Here is a 14,784-nt window from a genome sequence, read left to right on the forward strand (position 1 = left end):
GGAGGTGCGAGCCCCTGCCGGGCCCCCACTGCGCCGGACCATGTATTCGGCCCACAGGCCCCTGATGCCCGCGTCCACCGCGGCCTCCCGTGGCCTCGGCATGTTCGGTCAGTAGCGCCTGGGCCCTGGGACTGCAGGGGTCAAGGTGTCGGGGTGCTAAGTGCGGAGTAACGGTGATGGGGGTATAGTAGGAGAGAACAGTAAAGGCAGAGTAAAGGGATGACTGGGAAAGTTACGGAGCTCGGCCGGGCCGAGTGGTTAGTGACGGCAGGTGGGAGTGTAGCGGAGTGGCGCGTACCTGGGGACAGCTGTGATGTAAAAGTGATGGGATGGCACAGGGCTGCTGTAATAGAAAGGTGAGGGGTGCCGAGTAACCAGCACTGGAGCATGGGGTAGAATAGGAACAGCACGAGATCTGCTGGTCCTAGGGGAGGAGGCTTGGATTGGGTAGTGGGGCTGAGGACAGGGCTCAGGAAGCAAGTGAGGCACTGTTTGCTGAGATCAGAGTGACGGGCTGCAGTGTGTGTGGTGTAGTTTGCAGAGAGCGCGACACCTAAGAACCTGGAGGGTTGTGCACTGGGGAGGGGTTCAGGAGGGAGCAGGACCAAAGGACTGCTCTCCATTGTCTACTGGGTCCCTTTTCCCCACCCCCCTACCCCAGAAAAGAGGAGGCCCTGATGGGAAAGATCTTTGCAAAGAGAGGCACAGGTCTAAGTCTCTGGAGGCTTTTATGTGGGGTTGGAGGGCCCAGCGGGTTTTCAGGGGTAAGGGACAGGGTCATTGTAGAGTCTTGAGTGCTCTTCAGTGATCCCAGTCCCTTGAGTGCTCTTCAGTGATCCCAGTCCCTTGTTTCCTGAGGTCTACTTTTTCCTTTGTCAGCCCCTCACAGAATCAGGTCTCCAGGCCAGTGCCGCGCACAGAGCTTCCCCCTCCTCCCCTGCCCATCCCTCCAGGCTTCTGAAGGCATGGGGAGGTCACCTCAGGTCAGGTTGATCTGGATCAAGGGAAGGCCCGGAATGATGGAGAGCAGGGCTAGGGCGGTTCCCTCCTCCCTTCTTCATCTTCCCCAAGCAGGGGCCTCTCTCCTCTGCTGGTTCCACTTCCCCCAGGGAGCCAGGCTGTGTGAGGGGAAGCCCACTTGTATCCTAGGCCCGCCCCAAAAGTCCAGCCAGGGGTAGGTCCCAGCCTAGAGCTTGCTCTTCTACCACCCACCTCTTGGGGCTGAAGGTTGGACCCCTGGGACCAGCCTCTTGGTGAGGAAGCATCTTCCTTTGCATATCCTCAAGGAAACACCTGGCACTTGTGCCCTCTCTGGGTAGAGACTTGTAACAATCCTCTCTTCTGGCCCATTGTCCGTGTTTTTTCTTCCAAGGAGTTTACCACACCCTCCTCTGTTTTGGGCAAGGGGGCTGGACCCTGGACTACAGATAAGCCGAGGGGCTGATGGGGAAGGCAGCTGGGAGGCTGATTTGTGGATGGTGCATTCTCTTCGTGGGGGCAAAGGGGAGAGCTGCTAGAGCCACCTGTGCCCAGCCAGGAAGGGCAGGTCTGGCACTGTTTGTGGTGGGGAAGGGAGGCAAGGAGCAGGACTTCTCCCACGCCACAGTTCCCACACCACAGTTGTAAGAGACTCCACAGCCTGTGGGTAGTGAACGGAGAGTGGGAGGGGAGGGGACATGGGGCCGTATGCCTCAGGAAAGGGAAAGAGAGCATGAGGCCAAGGTGAGAGGTTGTGTCGGGTGGCGACTGGGCTGCTGGGAATGTGGCATGACGGGGGTGGGGGGGTCCCAGCCCGTAGATACCTGGGGCCTTGGTAGTGTGGGATGGCAGCCGAGTGTGACCTGGTTTGTGGCAGGAGCAAATCGTTCCTCTGGCCTGGTCCCTGGTGGCAGGGCTGGTGGAGATAGGTGGGGGGAGGAGTGGGGCGTGAGTACTATTTCCCTTCCCCGCTTCTGTTTTCTTTTTTATAAATCTAGAAACCTTTCAGGGAGGAGTTTTTCCTGAGTGACGTTGCATGGACGAGTCCAAGAGGCTCTGGTGTTGGGGGTGGGGGGTAGACAAAAGGGGTGGGGCTACCTCATCTAGGGTGGGGAAGAGCTTGAGTTGGGGCTGGGGCCAGGTTCTCCTGCTGCACAGCTCACCTGGCTCCTTTCCACAGTGTGGACGAATGTGGAACCTCGCTCTGTGGCTGTGTTCCCCTGGCACTCCTTAGTCCCCTTCCTGGCACCCAGCCAGCCTGACCCCTCCGTGCAGCCGAGCGAGGCCCAGCAACCTGCCAGTCACCCAGTGGCCTCCAACCAGAGCAAAGGTGAGGGCTGGGAGGACTAGGGGGAGGCAAAGGTGTGGGGTCCAGGTGGCCTAGGAGCCCCCTGATCTACCTCTGTGTCCCCAGAACCTGCTGAGTCGGCAGCTGTTGCTCATGAAAGGCCACCAGGTGGGACAGGGAGTGCTGACCCTGGGCGGCCCCCTGGAGCCACATGCCCTGAGAGCCCAGGACCCGGACCCCCACACCCTTTGGGGGTGGTGGAACCTGGTAAGGGTCCGCCTCCCACCACAGAGGAGGAGGCCCCTGGCCCCCCAGGAGAGCCCCGACTGGACAGTGAGACAGAGAGTGACCATGATGATGCGTGAGTTCCCTGAGGTGTGGGACTTGGGGGTGGGATGGCCAGAGACATGGCCCTCACTGTCCCTGCTGCCCTGCCGCAGCTTCCTCTCCATCATGTCTCCTGAGATCCAGTTGCCTCTACCGCCCGGAAAACGTCGGACCCAGTCCCTCAGTGCCCTACCCAAGGAACGGGACTCATCTTCTGAGAAGGATGGACGCAGCCCCAACAAGGTACTTTATCCCTGCCTGTCCCGTGCTTATCCCGTGGCCACCCACACCTATCTCCCTGGTCCTAACTGTCCCACTCTGGGCTGTGTTTAATGCAGCGGGAGAAGGACCACATCCGGCGGCCCATGAATGCCTTCATGATCTTCAGCAAGCGGCACCGGGCCCTGGTCCACCAGCGTCATCCCAACCAGGACAACCGGACCGTCAGCAAGATCCTGGGCGAGTGGTGGTACGCCTTGGGGCCCAAGGAGAAGCAGAAGTACCACGACCTGGCCTTCCAGGTAACGCCCCTGCCTGTTGGCTCCTCCCAGCTTCTTCTGGTGGGGTGGGTGAGTGAAGGGTTGCCCTGCCCTCTCCTGCCAGGTGAAGGAGGCCCACTTCAAGGCCCACCCAGATTGGAAGTGGTGCAACAAGGACCGAAAGAAGTCCAGCTCGGAGGCCAAGCCCACGAGCCTGGGGCTGGCAGGAGGGCACAAGGAGACGCGGGAGCGGAGCATGTCGGAGACGGGCACTGCCGCTGCCCCTGGGGGTTAGTCAGCCCCTTGGGTCTCCCACCTTGCCACTTCCCTCCCCGAGAGCTACCAGCTACCCCCTTGCTTGCTCCTCCCCTGCCCCAGCAGCTCCTCTCTACTCTATCGCTTTTATTTGGCAACCCTTATCTATGAAGGAACCGGCAGTTGATTCATGTGAAGGAGCCAGGGAGATCCAGACAGATAGATTCCCAAACAGCAATCTCATTATCAACTGCTGTTTAATGAGTGTTTACTATGTGCCAAGCACTACAGGGAATATAAGCTCTAGTCTGCAAAACCCCATTCTGTTTCTAGAAGAAGAAACTGAGGTTCAGAGAGGCAAAGTCACTTGCTTAAAGTCATAAACAAGCAAGTCACAGAGCCAGAATGTAAACCCCAGTTTGACTGGCCCCCAACACCATAGTTGGAGCCACTGCAGCTCACAAACACCCCTGATGGGCTGCTTCCACTTATTGAGGGTGTCTGGTGTGCCTGGCAGTGTTCTGGGGCACGTTTTTCGAGTGAACCTATGGATATGGCAGTTCTATAAGGATAGATGGATAGTTCCTATGAATATGCAGTTCTATGAGGGTGGGTACGCTAGTTACTTCTTCTCTGAGATGAGGGAACTGAGGCTTAGGCCAGCGGTTGGCTAGCCAGCACCACATGAACCTCTCTCCAGGCCTCCTCACTTTCAGGAGGGTTAGCCCCCAGGGAATGGGCCTGCTGCAACCCCAGAGGGCAGGAATCAGCAGGAAGGAGATACTGGACTGGTGGTGGGTGGTGTTTTTTTATTTTACCAAGTGGCCCAGAAATTCCAGCCTGCTTCTGCCTAGTACCTAGAAATATCTATGGGTTGTTGGGCCAGTCTAGGTGCTGGTGAGAGGCTTACTGACTGTATAGCGCTCCCCTCTACTTTACAGTGTCCTCTGAGCTCCTGTCTGTCGCAGCCCAGACACTCCTGAGCTCGGACGCCAAGGTTCCGGGGAGCAGCTCCTGTGGGGCAGAACGGCTACACACAGTTGGGGGACCTGGCTCAGCTCGGCCCCGAGCTTTCTCTCACAGTGGGGTACACAGCCTGGATGGCGGCGAAGTAGACAGTCAGGCACTACAGGAACTGACGCAGGTCTGGGGTGCAGGCCCCCTGGGGGGTGGGCAGGGAGCCTGTCCAAGGCAGCAGCCCCGCTGAAACCTCCCTGCTACCTTTCTTGCAGATGGTGTCTGGCCCTGCATCATACTCTGGCCCAAAGCCTTCTACCCAGTATGGAGCTCCAGGTCCCTTTGCAGCCCCCGGTGAGGGAGGTGCCTTGGCGGCCACCGGGCGGCCTTCGCTGCTGCCCACCCGAGCTTCTCGTTCTCAGCGTGCGGCCAGTGAGGACATGACGAGTGATGAGGAGCGCATGGTCATCTGTGAGGAGGAAGGGGATGATGATGTCATTGGTGAGCATTGCAGGGCCCAGAATCTTGCCAAGGAGCCAGCAGGCCAAGGCTCAGAGGGTGGGCAGAACTTGGATCCAGGCCCCTAGGCCCCTTTGGTTTCTTTTCCACTTGGTTTATGGTTACATGTGGCCCTTTCAGTAAACTGGCCGAGTAAACCCAGCCCTGCCCTCAGGAAGCCCCCAGCCCTGCAGGAAATCTGGAGGACATGGGTGTGACCAGATCTTCAGATGCAGTGTTAGGGGCTCTTTCCTGCAGGCTCATAGGCTCCCGCACTGGGCACTGGGCATGTGGGCACAGTCCTGGGCTGAGGAGTATCTTTCCTGGACAGCACTCCCTGCTGGTTTGGAGCAGAGCTGAGATCCAGGCTCCAGACTGTTTCCTCCTGGGTCCCCTTGCATCTGGCCCCCTCCCCATACTGTTCCCTCCACTCCCTCAGCTGATGATGGCTTTGGCACCACTGACATTGATCTCAAGTGCAAGGAGCGGGTGACCGACAGCGAGAGTGGGGACAGCTCTGGGGAGGACCCAGAGGGCAACAAGGTGAGGGCTTGGGTCACGGTGCTGTCCCATCACACTCCCTCCTAAGCCACGGGAATGTCTGTTTTTCCTGGGTATTTGAGAGAGGGGGAGATTGAGATCCACAGAGGTCAAGCTGCTTGCCCTGTGGGGAGTTGGATCATAGCCAGGATGAATTGAGGCCTTCAGCTGGGAGGGGTGCAGCCCTAGGCTGGCCTGGCTGACAGGCTGGGTGGGCCTGGCTGACAGGCTGGATGGGCGTGGCTAGGGGGCTGCTATTGAAGTGTCGGAGTGTCCTGACCTGGGGTATCTCCCTTTCATGCAGGGCTTTGGTCGGAAGGTGTTTTCACCTGTGATCCGTTCCTCCTTTACCCACTGCCGTCCCCCACTAGACCCTGAGCCCCCAGGGCCCCCGGATCCTCCTGTAGCCTTTGGCAAAGGCTATGGTTCCACCCCATCCTCCTCGGCGTCCTCACCTGCTTCCTCCTCAGCCTCGGCAGCCACCTCCTTCTCACTGGGCCCAGGAGCCTTCAAGGCCCAGGAGTCTGGTCAGGGCAGCACAGCGGGCCCCCTACGGCCCCCACTCCCTGGGGCTGGGGGTCCAGCAACACCTTCCAAGGCAACCCGGTTCCTCCCAACGGATCCTGCCACCTTCCGGCGCAAGAGACCTGAAAGTGTGGGTGGCCTGGAGCCGCCAGGCCCCTCAGTCATCGCGGCCCCTCCCAGCGGAGGAGGAAGCATTCTGCAGACACTGGTGCTGCCCCCAAACAAGGAGGAGCAAGAGGGTGGCGGAGCCAGAGTGCCCTCTGCCCCCGCCCCATCACTGGCCTACGGGGCCCCAGCAGCTCCCCTGTCCCGTCCTGCCGCCACCATGGTCACCAACGTGGTGCGGCCTGTCAGCAGCACTCCTGTGCCCATCGCCTCTAAGCCCTTCCCCACCTCTGGCCGGGCTGAGGCGTCTCCAAATGACACAGCAGGTGCCAGGACTGAAATGGGCACTGGGTCTCGGGTGCCTGGGGGCTCCCCGCTGGGTGTCAGCTTAGTGTATTCGGACAAGAAGTCGGCAGCAGCCACCTCACCAGCCCCACACTTGGTGGCTGGACCCCTGCTGGGCACTGTGGGAAAGGCGCCTGCCACTGTCACTAACCTACTGGTGGGCACCCCGGGGTATGGGGCCCCTGCGCCCCCTGCTGTCCAGTTCATTGCCCAGGGGGCCCCTGGCGGTGGGACCACTGCGGGCTCAGGAGCAGGTGCTGGGAGTGGCCCGAATGGGCCAGTACCCCTGGGCATCCTGCAACCAGGTGCCCTGGGCAAGGCTGGGGGAATCACCCAGGTACAGTACATCCTGCCCACGCTGCCCCAGCAGCTTCAGGTGGCACCTGCCCCAGCACCAGCCCCTGGGACCAAGGCAGCGACTCCCAGCGGCCCTGCACCCACCACCAGCATCCGTTTCACCCTCCCACCGGGCACTTCCACCAACGGCAAAGTCTTGGCCGCCACTGCACCCACTCCTGGCATCCCCATCCTGCAGTCTGTACCCTCCGCCCCACCCCCCAAAGGTGAGACCTGGGCCGGGCAGCACTAGGAGAGGGGCCATAATCCTATTTGACTCCCTTGTAACCTTTTCCTTTCTTGCCTTTTAACTTCCAGCCCAGTCAGTTTCTCCCGTGCAGGCCCCGCCCCCAGGTGGCTCAGCCCAACTGCTGCCTGGGAAGGTCCTAGTGCCCCTGGCCGCCCCTAGCATGTCAGTGCGGGGTGGAGGGGCCGGCCAGCCGCTGCCACTGGTGAGCCCACCTTTCTCAGTACCTGTGCAGAATGGTGCCCAGCCCCCCAGCAAGGTGAGGGACTGCTTTTCTCTCTACGTGCTGAGTGTTGGCCCCTGTTCCCCACCATTTCTTTGTTTTTCCTTCAATCTTCTTTTCCGTGTCTCTGGTTCTCTGTCTTGCTATCTTCCGTGATTTCTTTGTGCATCCTGACTTTCTCAAGTTCTCAGTGTCTGTACCCTCTTCCTCTGTGTCCCCACCTCCCACTGTTATCTTGCCCATCCTGTTCTCACCCTAAGTTCTGTGTTCCTTGCTTTTGCTTAGAGCCCCACTTTAGGTCTTGGTCCTTCCCTGCCCCAGTCAGGAGCCACAGCTCACCCTGGCCTATGGGTGCCCTTCCCCACAGATCATCCAGCTGACCCCAGTGCCTGTGAGCACACCCAGCGGCCTGGTGCCGCCCCTGAGCCCAGCCACACTCCCTGGACCCACTTCACAGCCTCAGAAGGTCCTGCTGCCCTCCTCTACCAGGTAATTGCAGCTGAGCCCACACTCAAGAGGCCAGGGAAGGGGTGGGGCAGGGCCAGCTTACCTCACTCCTCCCCATTTCCTCTCCCTGCGGCAGAATCACCTATGTGCAGTCAGCGGGCGGGCACGCGCTGCCCCTGGGTACCAGCCCTGCGTCCAGCCAGGCTGGAACAGTCACCTCGTACGGGCCCACGAGCTCTGTAGCTCTAGGCTTCACCTCGCTGGGGCCCAGCGGCCCCGCCTTCGTGCAGCCCCTGCTCTCAGGTGAGGGGCGGCCTGGCAGGCAGTGCTGGGGACCCAGGGTGGGGCTGAGGCAGTCCGGGCCCTAACTTGGTCTCCTGCTTCTCCTTCTCCTTCTCTGTCTCTCAGCAGGCCAAGCCCCACTGCTGGCTCCCGGTCAGGTGGGCGTGTCGCCTGTGCCCAGTCCCCAGCTGCCGCCTGCCTGTGCAGCCCCCGGCGGTCCCGTCATAACGGCATTTTACTCTGGCAGCCCTGCACCCACCTCCTCAGCACCCCTGGCCCAGCCGTCCCAGGCCCCCCCAAGCCTGGTCTACACTGTGGCCACCAGCACAACCCCACCTGCAGCCACCATTCTGCCCAAGGGCCTGCCAGCCCCTGCCACTGCCACCCCAGCCCCAACTAGCCCTTTTCCTAGTGCCACAGGTAGGTGTCTGATCAACCCAGAGCAGGGTGAGTTGGGGCACCCAGGGGATGGGCTCCAGTCAGGCCTGGCTCAGCAAACACTTTTCTCACCACTAGCAGGTTCCATGACCTACAGCTTAGTGGCCCCCAAGGCCCAGCGGCCCAGCCCGAAGGCCCCCCAGAAAGTGAAGGCAGCCATCGCCAGCATTCCCGTGGGGTCCTTTGAGGCAGGTGCCTCTGGGCGACCTGGCCCTGCACCCCGGCAGCCTCTGGAGCCTGGCCCAGTCCGAGAGCCAACTACCCCAGAGTCTGAGCTTGAGGGGCAGCCCACACCACCAGCCCCTCCACCTGCCCCAGAGACCTGGACTCCCACAGCCCGGAGCAGCCCCCCACCGCCCCCGCCTGCTGAGGAGCGGACCAGCGCCAAGGGTCCTGAGACCATGGTGAGTGCCTGCAGGCCGTGGGGCTCCCACTGCCACTTGGCTATGCCCCTCCGTTGACGTCTTTGCTTTTCTGTCCTACTCCTCTTCCCTCCATGCCTGTGTGTCTCTCAGGTTAAAGGGTCCCCCTGTCCCTTCTGCCTGCCTGTGTTGTCTCCCCTCCCATCTGAGGCCCCTGTCTTGGCCTTCCTGAGGCTGTGTGACGGCCTTCTCGAGGGGTCTGCCGGGCGGGTTCAGATCCGACTCTTTGTTTCTGGCCTTTGCCCCAGAGTCTGAGCTCAGTGTTCTCCATCTCCCTGCCTATCTCCATCCCAGGCCAGCAAATTCCCCAGCTCATCTCCAGACTGGCGCGTCCCTGGGCAGGGCCTGGAGAATCGTGGGGAGCCTCCCACTCCTCCCAGCCCAGCCCCAGCTCCAGCCGTAGCCCCTGGTGGCAGCACCGAGAGCAGCAGTGGGCGGGCAGCCGGGGACACCCCCGAGCGCAAGGAGGCGGCTGGTACTGGCAAGAAGGTGAAGGTGCGGCCCCCGCCCCTGAAGAAGACCTTTGACTCTGTGGACAAGTGAGCATGGGCTGGGGCCTTGGTGGAGTGTGTGGGGTGGTGGGAGTGGGAGCCGCTGCAGGCCGAGGCGGGGGAGGTGACCCTGCCAGCCCTCCAGCAGGGTCCTGTCGGAAGTGGACTTCGAAGAGCGCTTTGCTGAGCTGCCTGAGTTTCGGCCTGAGGAGGTGCTGCCCTCCCCCACCCTGCAGTCTCTGGCCACCTCACCCCGGGCCATCCTGGGCTCTTACCGCAAGAAGAGGAAGAACTCCACGGGTAGGCGCGCGTTGGACAACCAGGGTCCGTAAGTGGAGGGCAGACTGGGGCCACCTGCACTGAGTCTGCTTCTGTTTGGCCAGACCTGGATTCAGCACCCGAGGACCCTACCTCGCCCAAGCGCAAGATGAGAAGACGCTCCAGCTGCAGCTCGGAGCCCAACACCCCCAAGAGTGCCAAGTGCGAGGGGGACATCTTCACCTTTGACCGTACAGGTGCCGTGGTGGGCAGAACTCTGGGGGCCTGAAAGAGGAGTGGGTCTCTGGAAGGCAGTTAGAGAGTGGGAGAGGTAGGGTGGGTCCATCCAGGCTGGCAGGAAGCACAGCCTGTCAGGGATGGGTTCTGGAGTCTGGCAGGCCCCTAAGTTGCCCTGTGACTGTGGGCGGGACCCCTCTCTGACTCCACTGTGAAACAGAATGCAGTGAGGGCTCGGATGGGCACTCAGACGGTGGTAGGAAGGCCATGCCACTGCTGCAGCCTTGCCATGCTGCCTGTGCCCTGCACAGGTACAGAAGCCGAGGACGTGCTTGGGGAGCTAGAGTATGAGAAGGTGCCGTACTCTTCCCTGCGGCGTACCCTAGACCAGCGCCGGGCCCTGGTCATGCAGCTCTTCCAGGACCATGGCTTCTTCCCGTCAGGTGAGCCTGTCTCGGAGTCTTGGGGTCACTCGGGTGGGACTTGTCTGCACATCTCATCCTCTGCTCCCCACTGTTTTTCTGTCTCCAGCCCAGGCCACAGCCGCCTTCCAGGCCCGCTACGCAGACATCTTCCCCTCCAAGGTTTGTCTGCAGTTGAAGATCCGTGAGGTGCCCAGAATGTCATGCAGTCGTCACTCCCACGGAGCAGCCCGCGGGACTGAGTCTCCTCTCATTGGACCACCCCCCAAATGGCACCGCTGCTGCCCCTGCCCCCACTCCCAGCCCTGCGGGGGGCCCTGACCCCACCTCGCCCAGCTCGGACTCTGGCACGGTCCAGGCTGCCCCACCACTGCCTCCGCCCCCAGAGTCGGGGCCTGGACAGCCTGGCTGGGAGGGGGCTCCCCAGTCCTCTCCCCCACCCCCAGGTCCCTCCATAACTACCACAGGCAGGTGGGGGACCCTGGAGAAGATCCCAAGACTCACAGTACCCCCTGAGGACATGGACAGTATGTGGGGGCAGGAAGGTTATCTCTCGGGTAAAGCCATTTCGTCCTCTCCAGTTTGGGGCGGAATGAGGCCTGCTTCTCTTGTAAATACCCCCTTCCCTTGAAGCTCCCTCCCAGTGCTGGGGGGCAGCTGAGGGGCCGCAGGGGCAGTCTCCCTCCTCCAGGCCCCTGTACATAACCTGGAGTGTGTGACCTTCAGAGCTTTTCACTTTATGCAAAATGGCTCCTGTGAGGGCTGCAAGCTGGAGGGTGGTGTGGGCCTTGGGCCACAGGGAGGCGCCTGTGGAATAGGGGGAGTTCATGCACCCCTTTTTTCCCCAGAGGGGCTGGACTCAGGTTAGTTTGGGGGTGGGGGCTCCTGCACTTTGCCACAGGCACGGGGAGGGTTTTCTCCTCACCCCCTCTGCCCTCCCAACTTGGGTTGTACTTTCTAAGAAGGTGATTCCCCCTGCCCTTGCCCCCTTCCCCAGAACAAAACATGTTGATCATGTGCAATATTTCTTACTGTGCCGAGAAGCCACAATGAGCGAGATTAAAGCTGTTTAACACACCTGTGTGGCTGCAGGCTCTTAACAGGGAGGGCTGTTGGTGGTTATCAGTCCTGTCCTCAGTTGTTGTGGATCGGTAGGCTTTCCATGATGTGGGGGGAACAATTCCAGTACCACTGCCCCCAACATCAGAGGAACCCCACAGGCCAGGTCGCTGACTTGCTGTGGGACAGATGGCCCCTCTCCAGTTTAGGAGCCCAGGGAGCCTCAATGCCTGTTGGCCCCGTTCTCAGCCATTGGACTGCATGAGCTTGGGGAAGGCCTGAGGCAAGATGCCACCAGATGGTTTAGCCTCACTGGCTCTGGGGTCATTTGTCCTTAGGAAACAGGCCCCGGGCCGGGCGCGGTGGCTCAAGCCTGTAATCCCAGCACTTTGGGAGGCCAAGACGGGCAGATCACGAGGTCAGGAGATCGAGACTATCCTGGCGAACACAGTGAAACCCCGTCTCTACTAAAAAATACAAAAAACTAGCCGGGCGAGGTGGCGGGCGCCTGTAGTCCCAGCTACTCGGGAGGCTGAGGCAGGAGAATGGCGGGAACCTGGGAGGCGGAGCTTGCAGTGAGCTGAAATCGTACTACTGCACTTCAGCCTGGGACAGAGTGAGACCTTGTCTCAAAAAAAAGACAAAAAAAAAAAAAAAAAAAAAAAAAAGGAAACAGGCCCCAAGAGGTCTTAGCCCAGAGGTGGCAGTGGGTGGGAGGGAGCCTAGTCTACCTGGAGTACCTTTGTCCTGTGACCCCTGCTGCCCCCATGTGGCCTGGGCCAGCACTGCAACCGGGCTTGACCGCTCCCCTGGGTGACACCCCTCCCACTCAGCATGTGGACACAGTGCCCACCTGAGGTGACAGATAACCACACCCACACCATGTGTGGAGGGATGACAACTAGCAGGGGGAGGTTCAGGACGTCTCCACAGAAGCAGCATCTAAGGTAGAGCTTGAGCACCAGGAAGATCCAGCCAGGGCAACAGCATATGCGGAGATGGACAGTGTATGCCGGGCTTGACTGCACTGGGTCACTATGTTCCCAGCATTCTTGGTTGACCTTGGTCTTGTAGGATAGTGCTGGCAAATTGGTCTTATCTAGTGTTTACTGATTGGTAGCGCCTGCCTGAAGCACACTATCGTGATAGTGGAAATTAACCTAACCTCAACAATCACAGTGCCTTGATGGATCAGTGATGCCTCCCCTGGGCAGAAATAGAACCACAGTCAGGCATGGTGGCTCATGTCTGTAATGCCTGCACGCTGGGAGGCCAAGGTGGGTGGATTGCTTGAGCTCAGGAGTCCAACCAGGCTGGGCAACATGGCAAAACCACTTCTCCACAAAAAATACAATAAGCTGGACGTAGTGGCACAGGCTTATAGTCCCAGCTATTCAGGAGGCTGAGGCGGGTGGATCACTTGAGCCTGGGAGGTTGAGGTTGCAGTGGGCTGTGGTCTCACCACTGTACTTTAGCCTGGGTGATGGAGAAAGACCCTGTCTCACACAAAAAGCCTTGAAGAACTGCAGGGTCACAGATCAGGATAAGGACTAGTGGTGGTACCCAGATACCCAGACAGGTTTGACCATTAAAGAGGAAACAGCACACCGAGGAAGGAGAGTTTAATGTTGTGGAAAGGCAGCAGGATGCTTAGGGTGCGGGCTCCAGCAGGGGAGCACCTTGGCCCTGGTCTTGGGCCAGCAGACGCAGAAGCAGGGAGTGCAGAGCCCGGCAAACAGGTGTGTAGCCCAGGCGGCTCAGATGTAGGTAATCATACATGTCATGGTGGCTGATGGTGCCATCTGAGTGCACAAAGCCAGGGTCGGCATCTAGGAAGTGGGCCCGAGGGTGACCAGCCAGTGCTGCCCGTACCAGCTCATTCACTCGTCGGTTCTTCTCCCGAAGTGGGTTGGGATGCTGGCCTCGCGGAAGCAGACCCTGAGCAGGAACACGAGGCGTAGTAAGGAAACAAGCATTTGGGTATCCTGTTCTCTGTGCCAACCTGTCCTTCATCCAACACCATGAAGTTTCCAGCTGCAGAACACACTAGGGATGGGCAAGTGGGGAGGGCAGGAGGGTAGTTCCTAAATATCACATCCTAGCTCTCATTTAGCAAGAGACTTCTGGGTTTTAGCCTCTTTCCAAGTATCACTTAGAAAAACGTTGACATTGGCCAGGTGCAGTGGCTCATGCCTGTAATCCCAGCATGATGCGAGACAGAGCTGGATGGGCCGCTTGAGCCCAGGAGTTCGAGACCAACCTGGGCAACATGGTGAAACCCCGTCTCTAACAAAAATACACACAAATTAGCGGGACATGATGGCGTGTCCCTGTAGTCCCAGCCACTCGGGACGCTGAGGTGGGAGGATCACTTGAGCCCTGGAAGCAGAGGTTGCAGTGAGCTTAGATCATGCCACTGCACTCCAGCCTGGGCAACAGAGCCAGATCCTGTCTCAAAAAATAAATAAATGGCTCTCTTGTACCGTCTCTGTCTCTCTCTCTCTCTCTTCCCCTCTCTTGACCTTTTTTCTACCATGGGATGACTGAGAAAAAAGGCCCCTGTCAGATGCTGACCCCTTGATCCTAAACTTCCCAGCCTCCAGAAATGTAAGAAATAAATCCCTGTTCTTTATAAATAAAAATAATAAATAAATAAATAGGTGAGGCGCAGTTGCTCACTCCTGTAATCCCAGCACTTTGGGATGCTGAGGTGGGTGGATCACTTGAGGTCAGGAGTTCAAGACCAGCCCGGCCAACATGGTGAAACCCCATCTCTACTAAAAATACAAAAATTAGGCTGGGTGCGGTGGCTCACGCCTGTAATCCCAGCCCTTTGAGAGGCCAAGGCGGGTGGGTCACAAGGTCAGGAGATCTAGACCATCCTGGCTAACACAGTGAAACCCCATCTCTATTAAAAAAAATACAAAAAAGAAACCAGCCGGGTGTGGCGGCGTGTGCCTGTAGTCCCAGCTACTCAGGAGGCTGAGGCAGGAGAATGGCATGAACCTGGGAGGCGGAGCTTGCAGCGAGCCGAGATCGCTCCACTGCACTCCAGCCTGGGTAAGAGCGAGACTCTGTTTCAAAAAATAAATAAATAAATAAAATAAAAATACAAAAATTAACCAGGCGTGGTGGTGCACATCTGCAGTCCCAGCTACTCTGGAGGCTGAGGCAGGAGAATCGCTTGAACCCAGGAGGAGGAGGTTGCAGTGAGCCCAGATTGCACCACTGCACTCTGGCCTGGGCAACAGGGCAAGACTCTGTCTCAAAATAAATAAATAAATAAAAGATATCAACATCATGGCTCATGGCAAGGGATCAATCCCCTTTCAGAAGAGGAAATGTCTTAGCTACCCACAAGTGATGAAGCCTAGATTTACCCCAGGAATGCCTGACAACTTTTGGCCTATTCAAGGTTTTTTGAGGATTTTTCTTTTGTTTTCTGATGAGACAGGGTCTCTGTCACCCAGGCTGGAGTGCGGTAGCATGATCACAACTCACTGTTACCTTGAATTCCTGGGCTCCAGTGATCCTTCCCCTTTAGCCTCCCAAGTAGCTGGGGTTACAGGTTTTGTACACCATCATACCCAGCTATTTTTCTTTTTTCTTTTTTTTTTTTTTTTTT

At 58.9% G+C, this 14,784-nt stretch overlaps 2 protein-coding genes across 2 annotated transcripts in view; one reads left to right on the forward strand and one right to left on the reverse strand.

Annotated features, from left to right (window-relative positions):
* The window catches only part of CIC (capicua transcriptional repressor), a 27,740-nt gene extending 16,563 nt beyond the window's left edge, over nt 1-11,177 (forward strand). The window contains 20 exon segments of the mRNA XM_011936549.1: nt 2,159-2,308; nt 2,393-2,627; nt 2,707-2,836; nt 2,932-3,114; nt 3,197-3,362; nt 4,269-4,471; nt 4,560-4,785; nt 5,222-5,325; nt 5,627-6,860; nt 6,952-7,139; nt 7,471-7,592; nt 7,687-7,853; nt 7,959-8,252; nt 8,349-8,674; nt 8,987-9,231; nt 9,329-9,483; nt 9,567-9,698; nt 9,990-10,121; nt 10,210-10,291; nt 10,293-11,177. Of these exon segments, the coding sequence (XP_011791939.1) occupies nt 2,159-2,308; nt 2,393-2,627; nt 2,707-2,836; nt 2,932-3,114; nt 3,197-3,362; nt 4,269-4,471; nt 4,560-4,785; nt 5,222-5,325; nt 5,627-6,860; nt 6,952-7,139; nt 7,471-7,592; nt 7,687-7,853; nt 7,959-8,252; nt 8,349-8,674; nt 8,987-9,231; nt 9,329-9,483; nt 9,567-9,698; nt 9,990-10,121; nt 10,210-10,291; nt 10,293-10,731 (4,913 nt within the window). The 3' untranslated portion in view covers nt 10,732-11,177.
* Nucleotides 11,178-12,764: 1,587 nt separating this feature from the next.
* PAFAH1B3 (platelet-activating factor acetylhydrolase 1b, catalytic subunit 3 (29kDa)) overlaps nt 12,765-14,784 on the reverse strand; it is a 10,761-nt gene continuing 8,741 nt past the window's right edge. Inside the window, exon 5 of the mRNA XM_011936593.1 lies at nt 12,765-13,097. Coding sequence (XP_011791983.1) covers nt 12,810-13,097 — 288 coding nt within the window. The 3' untranslated portion in view covers nt 12,765-12,809. The remainder of the gene's footprint in view (nt 13,098-14,784) is intronic.

This window comes from Colobus angolensis, unplaced genomic scaffold (genome assembly GCF_000951035.1).
Source record: "Colobus angolensis palliatus isolate OR3802 unplaced genomic scaffold, Cang.pa_1.0 Scaffold154, whole genome shotgun sequence".
In the NCBI taxonomy this organism is placed as follows: Eukaryota; Metazoa; Chordata; class Mammalia; order Primates; family Cercopithecidae; genus Colobus; species Colobus angolensis.